Source organism: Wyeomyia smithii, chromosome 3, assembly GCF_029784165.1.
Source record: "Wyeomyia smithii strain HCP4-BCI-WySm-NY-G18 chromosome 3, ASM2978416v1, whole genome shotgun sequence".
Taxonomy (NCBI): domain Eukaryota; kingdom Metazoa; phylum Arthropoda; class Insecta; order Diptera; family Culicidae; genus Wyeomyia; species Wyeomyia smithii.
The window spans coordinates 91,286,303-91,300,916 of NC_073696.1; the positions used below are offsets into that span (position 1 = coordinate 91,286,303).

The 14,614-nt window shown below is 37.8% G+C and overlaps 2 protein-coding genes across 2 annotated transcripts in view; one reads left to right on the forward strand and one right to left on the reverse strand.

The window, feature by feature from the left end:
• LOC129731206 (protein Atossa) overlaps positions 1 to 14,614 on the forward strand; it is a 114,133-nt gene that overhangs the window by 41,804 nt on the left and 57,715 nt on the right. The window lies entirely within an intron of this gene.
• LOC129731216 (uncharacterized) lies at positions 7,775 to 8,761 on the reverse strand. Its single transcript, XM_055691047.1, has one exon. The coding sequence runs from the start codon at positions 8,726 to 8,728 to the stop codon at positions 7,865 to 7,867; it is 864 nt and encodes a 287-aa protein (XP_055547022.1). The 5' UTR covers positions 8,729 to 8,761; the 3' UTR covers positions 7,775 to 7,864.

The following is a 14,614-nucleotide window of genomic DNA, read 5'->3' on the forward strand; positions in this document are numbered from 1 at the left end:
TGTCGCAAAAATTTGGGAGGAACGTATAAAAAAACGACGAAAAAATTTAAAAAAAACATGCCTACACGCATGTTTTCGTCCGCTATGGCGAATGTTCCGGTTAACTGCCGACAGGCTGCACGCAAGGACGTTATTTTTTTTTTTGCGAGGAAGCTAACTGCCGGTACCCGCATAACTGTCCCATACATTTTTCGGTCACTTTAGAGTTATCATCGGGAATCGACTTAATTGTTATCATATTTTCTGGAAAAAAATTAAAATTGATACTTTTGTATGGAAAAACATGGAAAAAATACCAAGTTGTTTTGTCCCATATTGAGAGTACCCGCATTACAGTCCCACTGCATAATGGTACAAACTGCAAACATATAATTTTGCTCCAGATTAGTGTATATCGGATTATTTTAGGCATATAGAAGTATGTCATTTAATTAACTAGACTAATGTTGTTGTTCTGTAGTACAATCTACATTGCCAATGATACTGCCGGTTGCTGGTTGAATTTATATGTGATGGAACAAAATATGCGAGTACTTTTGGGTACCCGCATATTTTGTCCCATTTTGTCTCTTTTTCAAGTTATATAACGTAAAACCAATTCCATCCATGATTTTTTGTTCTCAACGATAAACTTGTGGTGTCATGAAACTGTTAGGGTCATAGGTTTTGGATGTATTTATTAAATCGTTGTTTTCTCAAATTTTTTTTTTCATTATGGGACAGTTATACGGGTACCGGCAGCTAACATGATTACCTCCTATGGGAAATTTATGAAACTTAATTATCTGTCTTAGTTATTTTTTTATCACCATCCGAAAAAGTCCATTTTTTTAACGCATACGTTATTATACTCTACACTACACATGCTAGTCTTTCATATCCGCTAGTCAAACATGGTCAGACTGTAAATTTCACGAAATTTTACCTCGCACAGAATGTTTGATGGAAACCTTACAACGTGCATATTTTCAGACTTCTATCGTGATTGGCTCGTAACAGTTCACGTCCGGACAATCATCAGCGTTCATTTAAGGGGTTATATACCTTTTTGGTCGAGAAAAATAAGGGAGGTTTGAATTTATTTTTAAGTGCATAGCATCATTTTCATTGCATCAAAGTGGTATTTTTCTGAAAGTACAGTTTATCAACAACAAAAAAATAAGTTTGATTTTGAGATATACCAATTATTACTGGAGTAACGGCCGTTTCCCCGAAACGCAATTTTTTGCAGAGGCTTGCGGTGATCCTGATAGAGACTCAGCGGATCAACCGAAATCAAAAAACTCATATTCTTTCATTAGTTTAGAAGTGTGCCGGGTCCTGAACGATCACTTTTATGATTATTTTGTTTTCAGTGCAAACGGGAACGTTTTTCCCAAAAAATGTACGTTTTGAGCGCAAAAAATTGGATTAAAATTTTTTTTGCGACTAAATGTAACTGTATGTTTCAAAAAGCGATCGTTCAAGGACCGGGGGATTTTATAACGAAAATTTAAAAAAAAAAAAGATGCAGAAAATCGGTTCAGTAGTTTTCCCGCAATCAGGATCACGGCAAAGTCATTTTCCGGAAAAAACTATTCCGAGATAATCGCGTGTAAAGTTTCAAGTTTAGCTTATGCGGCCGTGGCGAGGCGCGTTGCAAATCGCTCTAACTTTCTTCCTATTGCTCAGATCTTTATGAAAATTTGTGGAAATGTTCTCAAGATTGTATTTGAAGATAAAGTAATAAAAAATTTTCCGGTTTTTTGAAAACTAAAAAGGTATATAACCCCTTAAGTCAGTTCTTGCTAATCGCCACACCGTTGGCAGTCTCACTCGAAAGAGTACTACAAACAAAGACGACCACGTCGAACATCGATTGGGTCCATAAGATCGATATGAGAAATAAACACTTTTTATATGTTCATCTCGTCACCAGCATTATTCGAAAATCCACAAACAACCGAACGTGAATTGTTGCTCCGTCAAAATGGCGTTCTGTCGACAGCTGTGGTCAATTACCCTGCCATTCCAAGAATAGCTGTCCCACAAACCTTTTGCACGCTGGAACAGTTATACTTGGAACGACAGTACCGCTGTAGTCTGGTTTCGATACTATTCATTTCGTCATCCAATCTGTTGATGCTGTTAATGCAAATCTGGAAACGATTCAATGCCTGTGTTTGAAAATAAAAAAGAAAATGAAACGAGAAGTTTAGACGAAATCAGATTATGTTGGCAAGTTCTGACGTTTCCTACAACAAAATTTCGGTCACTGTCCATAACTTTTTCCAAAAAAATTGCTGTTAAAAATCTATTGAATTTACAAAATTTTGGCTCTGTGGTTAGCGATGTCGGTCGGCTAGCTCTCCTACACGGTTGTGATATCGGGTTCGATTCCCGATCGAGTCGAGGATCTTTTCGAGCTGGAAATTTTCTCGACTCAGCACTGGGGCACGGTATATCGTTGTACTTATCCTACACATACAAAAAGTGCCAAAAACAATGTCGGTAACGAATTCTCTCAACTAATCTAGTTGATCGAGACCGCTATTAGCCCCAAGGCTAAGCGTGCGATATTGTTATATGGGACGGGGCGATGATGGCCAATGTCGGTGCCAACAGCTGATCATTTTGGACATTGTGTGGCTGTTGCACGTCAGTTTCTTATCAGTAAACACAAACTCCTGATCTGCGTGCTACGAAAGTTTAAGTTTGGCTCTGTCCAGACTCTTCGCCGTTGTAGCCTCCGTTACTCCGTGAATCTTGCGTTTCATGTACGGCTTGTATCCCAGCCCAGCTCCTTCGTCATGATGGTGTGGGCAGTCCCGATCCAGGTCAGTTCCGGATCGAGCGGTTCATTTTTCAGCGAACCCGCCTTCTCATCACCTTGATGGTTGGCATCGTCGCCGAACGCGGCCGCTCGGATCCCACACAGCTCTTGGCCAAAAAAAATCTTTTTTAGCCATTTTCCATGGAATGCGTCTACTATGAAATGCAAAAATTGTGAGGGCAATATAGATTCGTCTTTAGGTCATAGAGCTATGTAATATCGCTTCAAAAATTTTTTAGCAAGACTTTCCTTGTTGTATTTGCTGCTCGCTTCAATGTCATGCTAAATAGGAAGGGGAGTACTGCCGTCAAAATTTTGCCTGCCAATCATTAATTCATCAAGGCATCAAAATTATATTTAAAATGCTGACACACAATATCTTAATCATTGAAAGTGCACATTGTACTGAAAACAAAAGCCAAGTCTTGTTTTTTTTTTAAGTAGAATACTTCTCTCAGGAAGTTCGGCTACATAGGGATGTGAAATGAAAATCTAAAACCGTAAAAAGTGAAAAATATGTCCAATTTCGAATGCTAATAAATCGGTTAGTATTCGATGAATTTCCTTCGTTCTTGTAGCAATAGGTTGGAAAATCTTCTAAGATTCTTCCCAAAAGAAGATAATTGTAATTTTATCATTCACAATATTGTACTATTGAAAATAGTCAAGCCTTGTCAAAACGAAAAATTCGACCTCTGATTGGTCGTTATATGCTTGCTTCCCAAGCACGGTCGACAGGATCATATACCTTGCAATTGAAAACATGCTATTTGGCCTATGTAAGAGCCTGTTTCAGCCGGAGCCGCTCATAATAGTTCTAGACAGCGACAACAGCAGTCGTCCTTCCTTAGCAGCAGCACTAGCCCTGTGGTTGGTCACCACGTCTCAGGAGCAGCGCGGTTTTTCTCAGCGTGTGTCGCCAGACAGCCTTTATTCCCCCCGTGTTGGGGCAGCATGAAGATTGCCATCAGAAAATCCAATTTTGAACATAAAAATGCCTTTTTCAAGGCAAATAAACAAGTCATTGGAAGTTCATAATTTTTGACAACGCAAGCAAGCATTCTGTGTTGGATCCTAGCAATTTGAATCTGTCGCACCCGTCTAATTAACTAAATGTGAAATAGCTTCCACAGCGCATGTTGTCCGTGTATCTTAATTCCTCCACTGTTAGGGCAGCTTAAATGTTGCGATCAGCAACCGATTTTGAACCGCAAAATGCCTTTTTCAAGGCAAATAAACAAATAATTGAAGGTTAATAATTTTCTGGCATCAACACAAGCAGACATTCTGTCCGGGATGCAATCAAATTCTGTTGTAGTTGTCTAATTTTTAATTTATTGAGTTAACCCCCCACTGTTGGGGCAGCGCAACGGCTGTGATCAGCATAACCGATTTTGAATAACAAACTGCCCTGTTAGAACGCATTCACAAAAGCAGTTAGTTCGACTATGCAGATCTAATATGAAGTCGATTCAATCAATCAGCATGAACAGAATTTCGTAGTCTCCCAGCTGCCAAGTTGCAACATGATGCAACACCCAACAGCAAGCAAACGTAATCACTTGATGTTACAAGCCGCAATACGGTTAGGGATAAATCGTTGCGTGTGTGAGAGCACCATCGGTGTTTATTCGCTGGATACAAAAATCAAATGCGAATTGTGGAATAATTCGTCTGAACAACATTAGAGAATGAAAAAACTGAACTGAAAGGCGTGGCCTATTTCGTTGCACCCTTCGACTATAAAAGAGTGTTTCTGGGAAATCTAGCTACATTCATTAGTCGGAAGGTGAGCTGGATGGACAGTCCATAACGTTGACAGCAGTAGCAGCAGATATCAGCACTCAGCAGTGACAGAGGATAACAGCGGGTTGCGCCTGTGGCTGCCTTCAAATTAAACAAATCACTTGCCCTGTGGTTGGTCACCACGTCTCAGGCCTCTGCCAGGCTGAACGCCAACGCGAGCGATCGGGCGAGATTTTTGCCGTACATCAGCCGGCACTCTCTCTAATGGAAAATTTGGATTATTTTGTTCAGAAGAATATTACTGTCGGTAATATTACAGAGATGCGATTGCATTATATCCGATATGTAATTGAACAATTGTTCTCTTGAGGACAAATAAAACACTTAGGGGTAAGCGGGGTAAGACCGCCCCCTTAAGCAATTCTGTTTATAGAAAAAAAAGTTGCGGCTGCAATTTCATTTTTTCTTCGCTAAGAGGTTCTTCTATTCAATAGCCGCATTTAAAAAATAAGAACTAAAATTTTTTTGTTTATTTTCCAGCTTTTTTTTTTAATTTTAAAAATTCATTGAAAATGTGCGGATCTTTTTCATGCGGGGTAAGCCCGCCCCTTTTTTTATTTTTTGATTATCCAAGTTCAAATCAATGTTTAGGTAACTCTTTGTGGTTTTCAAAGACACAGATTTTTCAGAATTGGGGTTTTTCAAGATATTCAATTTACAATAAACCTGTCTTTAAGCTAAAAATAAAAACTCATTATATCTGTCTGTATGATTTTTTGAAGACTTATTATGTATACAGTAATAATAATAATTATTGATTTTTTATTCATATTTTCAATTTTTGTATGTTTTTTTTTTAAGAACAAAATTACCAACGACGCCCAAAAAAAATTCTTTACAAAATTTGAGCTATATATATTTCTATTACTCCATGATCCAATAACCATCAAATTTTAGCTTACCTTTTGTAGATTTTGCAGGCAAAACATGATTTTTTTTAAATGAATTAAAAAAAATTAATTCTATTTTTATATCTTTCCTTTAATTTTTTTTATAGTGTATACTTTTTTCGGAAGTAAAAAACTACTATTTTAAACTCTGCCGGAGACGTCATATCGATCAAAGAAACCGTCCTGGCTCTAAAATTATTTTTGTTCATTAATACCATTTTTACACAAGTTTACTTTTTTCAAAAATTAGTCGCGTTAAAAAAATATTACTAGAAAAGCTTCTACCAAATCGAAAATGGTCGATTAACATCGATGTCTTATGTGGCTTGAAATTGCTTTACTGATCCTGTAAATATTCCCTTTGTAGTGTCGAGGCATTTGGGTCTTGAAGTAAAACAACAAGCACTTGTATACGTGGCGGTTTTACCCCATGTATAGTGGGCGACTTTACCCCCAGTGGAACATTTTCGTATTCCATCGAAAAAGTAGTCAAAATTACAAAATTACTCACGGCCTTCGATATTTCCGAAAGAAGACAGATTCAGGCAAGCGGTTAAACGTATATTCACGAATAAAACAATAGAATTTTAGACAGAAAAACCTTAAGTCTCGTTGCCGCAAAACAATAGCGCGTTGACTGGTTGCCAGGTCAAAGGTTGTTTTTGATTATTTCTGTGACTGTTCGCGCACTATTAAAAAAGAAAGGGGTGCAAAATGTTATGTAATTATACTGTTATAGACATGTTAAAGATTTTTTTCAATTATTATACAACTTGGTAGTAAAATCACGGTGGGCGGTCTTGCCCCGCTGGGCGGTCTTACCCTGTTTACCCCTAGTTTGAAGAGTTAATAGCTTTGGGTACCAGTAGCAGTATGGTAACAGCCTCAGCGGTAGGTGCAGCCGGTACTTCCCTGAGGCCGATGTTATAAGGAGTAAATGGAAGCGGCACGGCGAAACAGTTCGGGTTCGTTGTTGATATTATTGCCCACATGAAACGACGCGCTTTCGTACGATAGCGGCGGTATAAGCGGTAGATGCAGTTGCCAACACTTACTCCAGTAAAGCCGTGTCTAATTTTCAATGTGAAAACACCTTTCTATGGTGTTGGCCGTACGCATTAGGCCAGGCTAAACGCGAAAAGCGGCGCGAACCGATTCGCCCGGCCGTAGGTTAATGTACAGCCATAAGTAGAGCTGTGTAAGAGCATTCTACTTCAACCTTGCGGTCGTGGCTTTGCACACAACCCTCCTGTTATTTTTTTTTTTCATTCATAAACATATTTAATCGAAGTAAGGTCAAAGGCAATTATGGGACGTTTACTCTATTTCCGTTGTTTTATGGAAAACCAATCAAAAATCGCGGGTACCAGAATCAATGAGTGGAAGATGAGAAATGTGAGCAGTTTGACAGCCACACCAGTTTCCTGGAAATAGATGAAATAAAACAACAGGAATGTTACAGATATCTGAAAAATCACATCCATTACATCCTTAATCCAGCCTAGAACCAGAACTGCCAAAATATTTTTTGGCGTGGGACTACGTCTTTGTTTACTATACTGGGATACATTCTGTAAAATTGGAAATGAAACTGGCAATTTAATTATCCTTCTGCTTAGCTTACCACTTTTTATTTACATATAGCTATTAAACAGATCACTTTACCTATAATTGTATGCTATTTATATACAGTAAGGTTTTTTTACACGGGGGATACATACCTCGTGACAAACCACATAATTCAAAAATCCACGTGAAAAATCGGTAATTTTAAAATCCGCGTAAAAAACCGCGTTAATTCAAAAATCCGCATAAAAAACCTCGTAAAAAATCCGCGTAAAAAGAACCTGACTGTACTGTTTTCATTGCATTTGCTGATCTGGCAGAGTTTTGTGCGGGAAAAGAATAGAAAAGGAAATCCATTAAATACTCTTCAACTCAACTGAAAAACGTTTAAAATAATTCTTAGAGATGAATCAGGCGATAACTTTCGTATTCTAGAATATTTCCAAAAAGGACAAACACATTGGGAATTGGAGCAAATTAAGAATCTGGATAAAACTGGTAAACACATAGAAGAACTGAGAAAAATTTAGATATATAACTGTTTGATTGGATCACTTGAAAAAGCTGGAAGAATCTACCTTGGAACGTGGAGACGGGGAGTGACAGTTGATTTCTAGTTATTATACTTGCGCTCGTGAAAAGTTTTCATTTTTAAATACAGTGCTTGGCAGTGTTACCAAAAATATTAAATAAAGAAATATAAAGTCATCAGCAAGTTATTACTTTATTTGTGAGTTCGAGTTATATATTTGCGATAATTGTATGTCACACGCACTAAAAGATGACGAAGTCACACATCGCTTTTAAATGTACTCAATAAATTGATTGCCCGAGTCGAATTTTCATCGTCCGCTGCAATTAAGGCCATAATATGAGTTAGCAGCCGTCGACCTCTTGATCCGTTCAGCTGATTGTTCCTCTTCATATAATCATACAATATTTCATAGCCAGTTATGGGCTCATGGTACAAGTCTACGGCCTCCAGAAAATTCATCACTGAATCTGCATTCTCTGGTCTGTTCTCATACACCTCCGTAATGATTTTTTGATATGAAGGCTTATCTATGTTAGTGAAACCTTTCGTAGCATCGTCGATTCTACCTGCCCTTATATTTGCAATACAGAGTTGTACCCACGCAGATTTAGACTTGCTTTTTTCTTCTTCCAGCAATTTCAGATTATCATCAACCTGCACCTTGAAATTTTGCATATTGTTGCGCAAACTTTCCACTTCACTTCGATAACTATCCTCAACGTCTCTCTTGAGGTTGTCGATTCTTTGTAAAAGGCGTTGTATATCCGTTTGATAACGAGCTTTTTCTCGGTCAAATTGCACATTGTCCACGGTGCCCCGACTAACTGATTTGTAGATTTGAATTATTCCCTGCACTGTTTCACGAAATTGGGACAATTTTTTTGCACATTTGTCCCGGTTACTCTCAACCTCATCGAACCCTGATCGGGTGGCAATTAGGGAACCTTCCACAGCGGCATTCAAATTTTTGGTGAGAGTTATTAATTCTTCGATTTCTTGATGAGAAACTGTGCATCCTTCCGGAGGACTGAAAAGTTGTCGCTTCAACCGGGAGATTGGGTTACAAATCGAGATAACCACATTCATAGACACGAAAAAAACTACGTACTTATTATACATTTTGCCACTAGCGTATGTAACAATCGAATGACTATTGTACGACTGCAAAACGGTTCATACTTCCTTATCATCTCAATGATAGCTTCGAATCCCCATCTTATACATATAGGGTAACGGGGGTATTTTGGCCCATATGCATATTTTGGCCCACCCGGTAACATTTTACGCATTTTATCTGATAAATTCAATGAATATTAGAAAACTATGCATGCAACATTGAATAACACATCTAAGAATCATACTAAACTATAATTTTCGGCGAAAAACTGGCTGTAGGTAGTGTTATTTTGGAATCAGTTCATACATATTCAAAGTCATGGCTGAGTCAACCCAAAGTCAAGAGGAAGTGGTAATATACAAGTCAACGTCCGGAAGCTATTGTAACAAATATGTATGCTTTTGAAACAATTCGTTGTTGTAGTAACATCAATAAAATGATATAGGAACAGTTTGTATACTCTAACATGTTGGAAAAAGTTGAAAAAATGGTTAAACGCATGGCCGAAATATGTTTGCCTCTTTCTGAAACATATTTTGGCCATGTCAAGTTTTGACATCTCCCTTGATTCCCGTTCGGCCGTTGCACGTGAACAAAGAAGCAGCTTGTGACAATTTACAGGTAATTACTTCTTAATTTATCACATTTAACGATATGAAATTGGATGAGAATGCCTTTCAAACCGCTAAAAGCCAAATCATTTCATTTTTAGGTGCCTGAAATTTACAAAAATTCACAGCAGAAGGATGTTCTCCTCAAACCCACTATTTTTGCTCTAAAAATACCGATAATGATCTTAAATATAGTTAGTCCGAACTATTTCCATACACGTCTGTAGATATAAAGGTGGGCCAAAGTAAAAATTTGGTGGACCAAAATATGTTTTTAGTACTTCGTAGAAATTTTGATAATTCTAGGATATTTTTCAATATATTGCATTGTTGAACGGTGTATATTAAAATAGACACTAAGCTTTTAACAATGGTATAATAGAGTAGGTATTTATGTTGAAAAATTGTGTTTGTTTTTAATGAACTGTACGAACACTTCCCAAAGCTGGCCAAAATACCCCCGTTACCCTATTATTTCACTTTCAATAAACTTGAATACGGACTTTCCACAGTTTGTATGTATGAAGCCAACTTACGGTTCAATCAATCATAGTTGTTTAGAACGGTTCAAAACATCAAATTAGAGTTTAGAAGTAAAAAAAAAGCCTCCATTTGTTCGATTTTCACGGATTTAATTTCTGAAAATAAGACTATACCTTAAAAAAAAATGAGAAGGTGGGTATTCTTCTAATTTTGATTTTTGTACCTATTCCTTTTTATTTTGTTACAAACAAAAATACTGGATTCTAGTTTTACTGTTTGTAATAAATATTGATATTAGCGAGAATTGCAAATTTTAGCTCTACGTTACCGTTCGTCAAAATACTGTGAAACTAGTTTCTTAATTCCTTACTTCGAAGATCGAGAGTTATTCGTGTTTGTAGAGCATAGATTAACAATGTTTTTGTATCCCTGAAACAACCTTATCGATGGCGCATAAACCCCAGATTAACCTTGATGTTTTCGAAAGAAAGAGTGTTGGTTCTCAAAAGAAGCAATTAACGTCCTTCAGCAAATGTTTTGATATGACACGTTGGGAATTCCCAACTGATAATAAATGACTAGCGAAGAATTAAACAGTAATTTTTGGTCCTGTTCGAACATACTGTTCGTCAAAGTCAGACATTTACGTTCGCTGTGCAACAATGTTGCAGTATACTCCTGTTAGATTCAAAATTTTACATAGCGGCATTAATGCAGAAATAGTGCAGGTTGTGTGGAAGAACATCGTTTTGAATAATACAAACCATCGTGTTTTATTAGTTAGAGCAGATCAATCTCTGTTGTGTTTTAAATATGACAAAAGAACATTATCTTGGCAACTCATGTGGAACGAGAACGAAGTATTTAGGGCGCAGGATGAATCCAGACACTGCCCATGGTTGGTTACCGACGATGGATTCATTGTGCTCAGAAACGGAACTGGAATTCACGTTTTCAAATTGGACGACCAACTTAAGTTGAAGCGGTTAGCGTCAGATGGACGTTATCATGACATTTATGGTTGGAATCATTCCAATCAATTACTGTTGTTTGGATTTTTTTATGCTGATCGAGATAGAGTAGGAATCCTCAGTCGTAATGCAGGAGGAAACATTACTTTTGAGGCTGTAATTAAAGAAGAAGCCATTAAAATGTCCGCGCTCCCAATTTGGCCAATGGAGCCACAACCTCAAATACCGTCATATTGGCGACTTACGGCTACTAAAATTACTTTGGCTTATGTGGACGACACGAATCAACAAGCTTTTATAGTGCGGAATCAAAATGAACTCAACATTCATAAATTCGATAAAGCCCATGCGATAAAAACGTTGCTTACAACGAAAGTTGTACCATTTTCGGCTCTTGCACCAGATGATGTATTTTTCCAGCGCACACCCTCGAAAATACATGATATGTTACACTTCAACAGCACTGGAATGACGAAGTTCAGATACAATGGACCTAGAGCTGGATTCATTCCAACAATTAATGTACCGAAATTTTCGTATAATCAAGGATGGACTGTCGATCACACCAACTCCATCGTCATGTATGATCATGACCGTGACGGACGTGATGAATTGGTGTTCATTGGACCTTTGGGATTAAATGCAGTTTCTTTTGCTTCGGACGCCCTCACCATCGAACATGTTTTAGATAGTCAGGATTTTAATGTTAGTAACAGACACTTTAAGGCATTCACAATCGTGGATTGTCAGAACGATCCAAGTTTCATATCAGTTACTGATGATACTCTCACTGAATTCAGAATTCAGCCAGCAAGCAATGGCACGATGAAAACTTTTGAAGTTTTTGAAGACACAACATTCGTAGAAGATACAGCAGAGCCGATTTCTTTGCTTCCGCCAACATCAAGCTTTCTTTCAATCTTACCTTTGCATGATCAGCTTAATATTACGTCATTTTTACATCCTAGAAATCCGCTGTTGGGAACTTTGGATTTCTCGATTCCAATTATAAATTTGAGAAATCTTCCAGGAATTCCAATATCCCATTCGATTCACTACAAAGAATACCGCCAAGCTGATATTTTGGGCTCCGGCTGGCATTTGCCAGTTGATTGCATTTACGTCGACCGAAGAGGAAGTGTGTTTTCAATTGATCATAATTATTATCTAGTTAAAGATGGCAGTCTCTCAGATTTGAAACCAGTTCTACGAAATGAATCACCTGATCATCTTTTTTTTTTTTGTAAGATTTGGACCACTGCGACCATTATTTTGATCTTTTGTGGTATACCTCTTCTTTAGTCTAGGTACTCGTGGCAGACATATCACTATTAATGGAAGTGATCGTCGTGTTCCTATCGCACCCTTTCTTCGTATTTCGTATGAAATGTATTACCTCATTAGGATTCGCAGACCAGACCTCAAAAGGCTCCAAAGTTCCTTTTCCAAAGGCTCTTATTCTGCGCTGTATTAGTGCACTGCAGTGGCAGAGCAAATGTTCTGCGGTTTCACATTCGAACCCGCAGAGACGACAAATTTCGTCATCTGACTGACCAATTTGTTTCAGGTGATGCTTACTTGGACAGTGTCCTGTAAACAGTCCGGTAATTGTCCTTAGTCCCTTTTTATTTAAACTAAGCAATTGCTGGCTTTTCTTGACGCTTGGTTTTATAGAGCGTTTAGACTGGCGTAGCCCTACTGAGCATCTCCAGTTCTCTTGTATTGTCCTATGTTCCCAGGTTTTCAATTCTGCTTTCAAGGCGCTTGATGACACCCCACAGAACGGTTCTGGGCCAATGAAATCGGTACATGACCCCTGTCTAGCTAACGTATCGGCTTTTTCATTGCCTTCCACTCCGCAGTGACCAGGAACCCAGAACCTGATCATCTTTCATTCACATTAGAAGGCTCGGAAGATGTTATTATAAAATTTTACAAACTGGGGAATAGGTGGAAAATTAGTACGAAATTTGAAACGCTTCTATACGGTAGTTCAAACAATGTGGATTGGATTCAATGGGAGCCAGGCTCAGATGTGTGGCCAGTTGCTTCCAGTAAAATTTCTTTTGAAAAGCTCAAACCATCGGTTTGGTTTCTGGCCATGCGAAAGGATTTTAACAACAATTTTGTGAAATACGTTTATGAACCAGAATATGCATCCCTAGAGTCTGGACAGGAGTATGTTCGAAAATTAAATTTGTTGAAGGTTTCAAATAATCACGGAGATTTCGTGCACTTCGTTTATAGCCAAAAGTACAATAAAAAGCTAATGATGGGATTTCATTTGAAATCAGTCAACCTGAGCCAAGACGTTAAATTTGAATACTCATTAATAAAATCTGATCCACGCTTGGTTTCTATCAATCAACTTGATGTTGCGATATTACGCTTCAGCTATGAAGGTTCAAGAGGAGAGCTAACGAAAATTCAATATCCAAATGGACTTGTATCGCAGTTTTCTTACAATCAGTTTGAGTTTCCAGCCGCATTGGCTTGGAATAAGTTTGATTTTTTCTCAAACGCGCAGGTTACGTACGGACCTGGTTATCTAGTTGTGAGCGGACAAACCGAATCTGGTCAAGTTAGCATAATGTCCAGCGATATTGTAGGTTCGAAGACAATCGCAATGTCAGAGTTATCGTTTCCTTATCTAGGTAAAGAAAGAGTTAATAGCTACGAAGTGCTTACCGCCGATTACTTCTTTTTTGTGCTACTAACTCATGAAAACCATAAAGAGTTGTGTTTATTTAGGAAGCTCTTGCAAGGTTGGTCATCAGAAGCTTCATATATGAAGCTCTCGAAGCAGAGTACTCTGATGGTCGGGAAAGCATTTGTTCTGATTAGAGATGGGACAAAGTTAGCAGTTCTGCAGTTGAAAGATAAGCGATGGGATATGAAACCAGTTTTGAACAATCTTAACCAGAGTACTGTAGTTCAGGCTTTCTCCTATGCTTATGTCGTTTATGATGATGTAGAACTGCGTATTGATTTTCAGAATATGGATGGTGTTTGGACGAGTAAAAAATTACCAATAGAAGCTGATCTGGTCAGGTCTAGTTTATCAATTCTCAACAGATTCGACACAGATGCACTCACGTTGGAAAAACTCCAAGCTATGTTTGAAAGTTCGCTTCTACATGTCCATCATAATGCTCTCATCATCAGAACATTGGCGATGCGAGGCATGCATTTGTACTCAAATCTACATTTTTATGTAATGAATGAAAAGTATGAACTGAAAAATCAAGAAACAATAGAAATTTTAATCGAAAACTTAGAAAATACTTTGCTAGCGCTTCCTCCTTTGGAGAATAATTATTTTAAAATTGGCTATAAAGAAGTCAATGGTAAATTCAAGGTAGTTGTGAAAGGCCATACCGGTTCAATAATCGATCAAATGGACAAAAAAAAGCTCGAAGTTGAGGCTGAAATCAAAAAGTACCCACATTGTCTAGGTCCGGTAAAAATGACACCTATAAACTCTTCAAATCAGGTGAACTGTTTTGAGATTCAGATACTATCCATGGCGAGGACATTTTGCTATCATATCCCGTTTTCATTGGTGTGAGTAAATCGAATGGTGAAAGTAAATTACTCACTTTGGAGAACAATAAAATCCATAATTTGCCAAAAGGTGAACGTCTTAGCAAAATAAGCAACTCGCTAGCCCTTGTAAGTACTACAGAGGATGCTAAATCAGTGATAATAAGATTTGTGAAACCGCTCTTGAATTCTCGCCAAAGTGTAATCACCAAGCAAGAGATCATTCATGATAGGTATGACCTACAGTCAACTGAATTTGATTATGACACAAAATATGTTC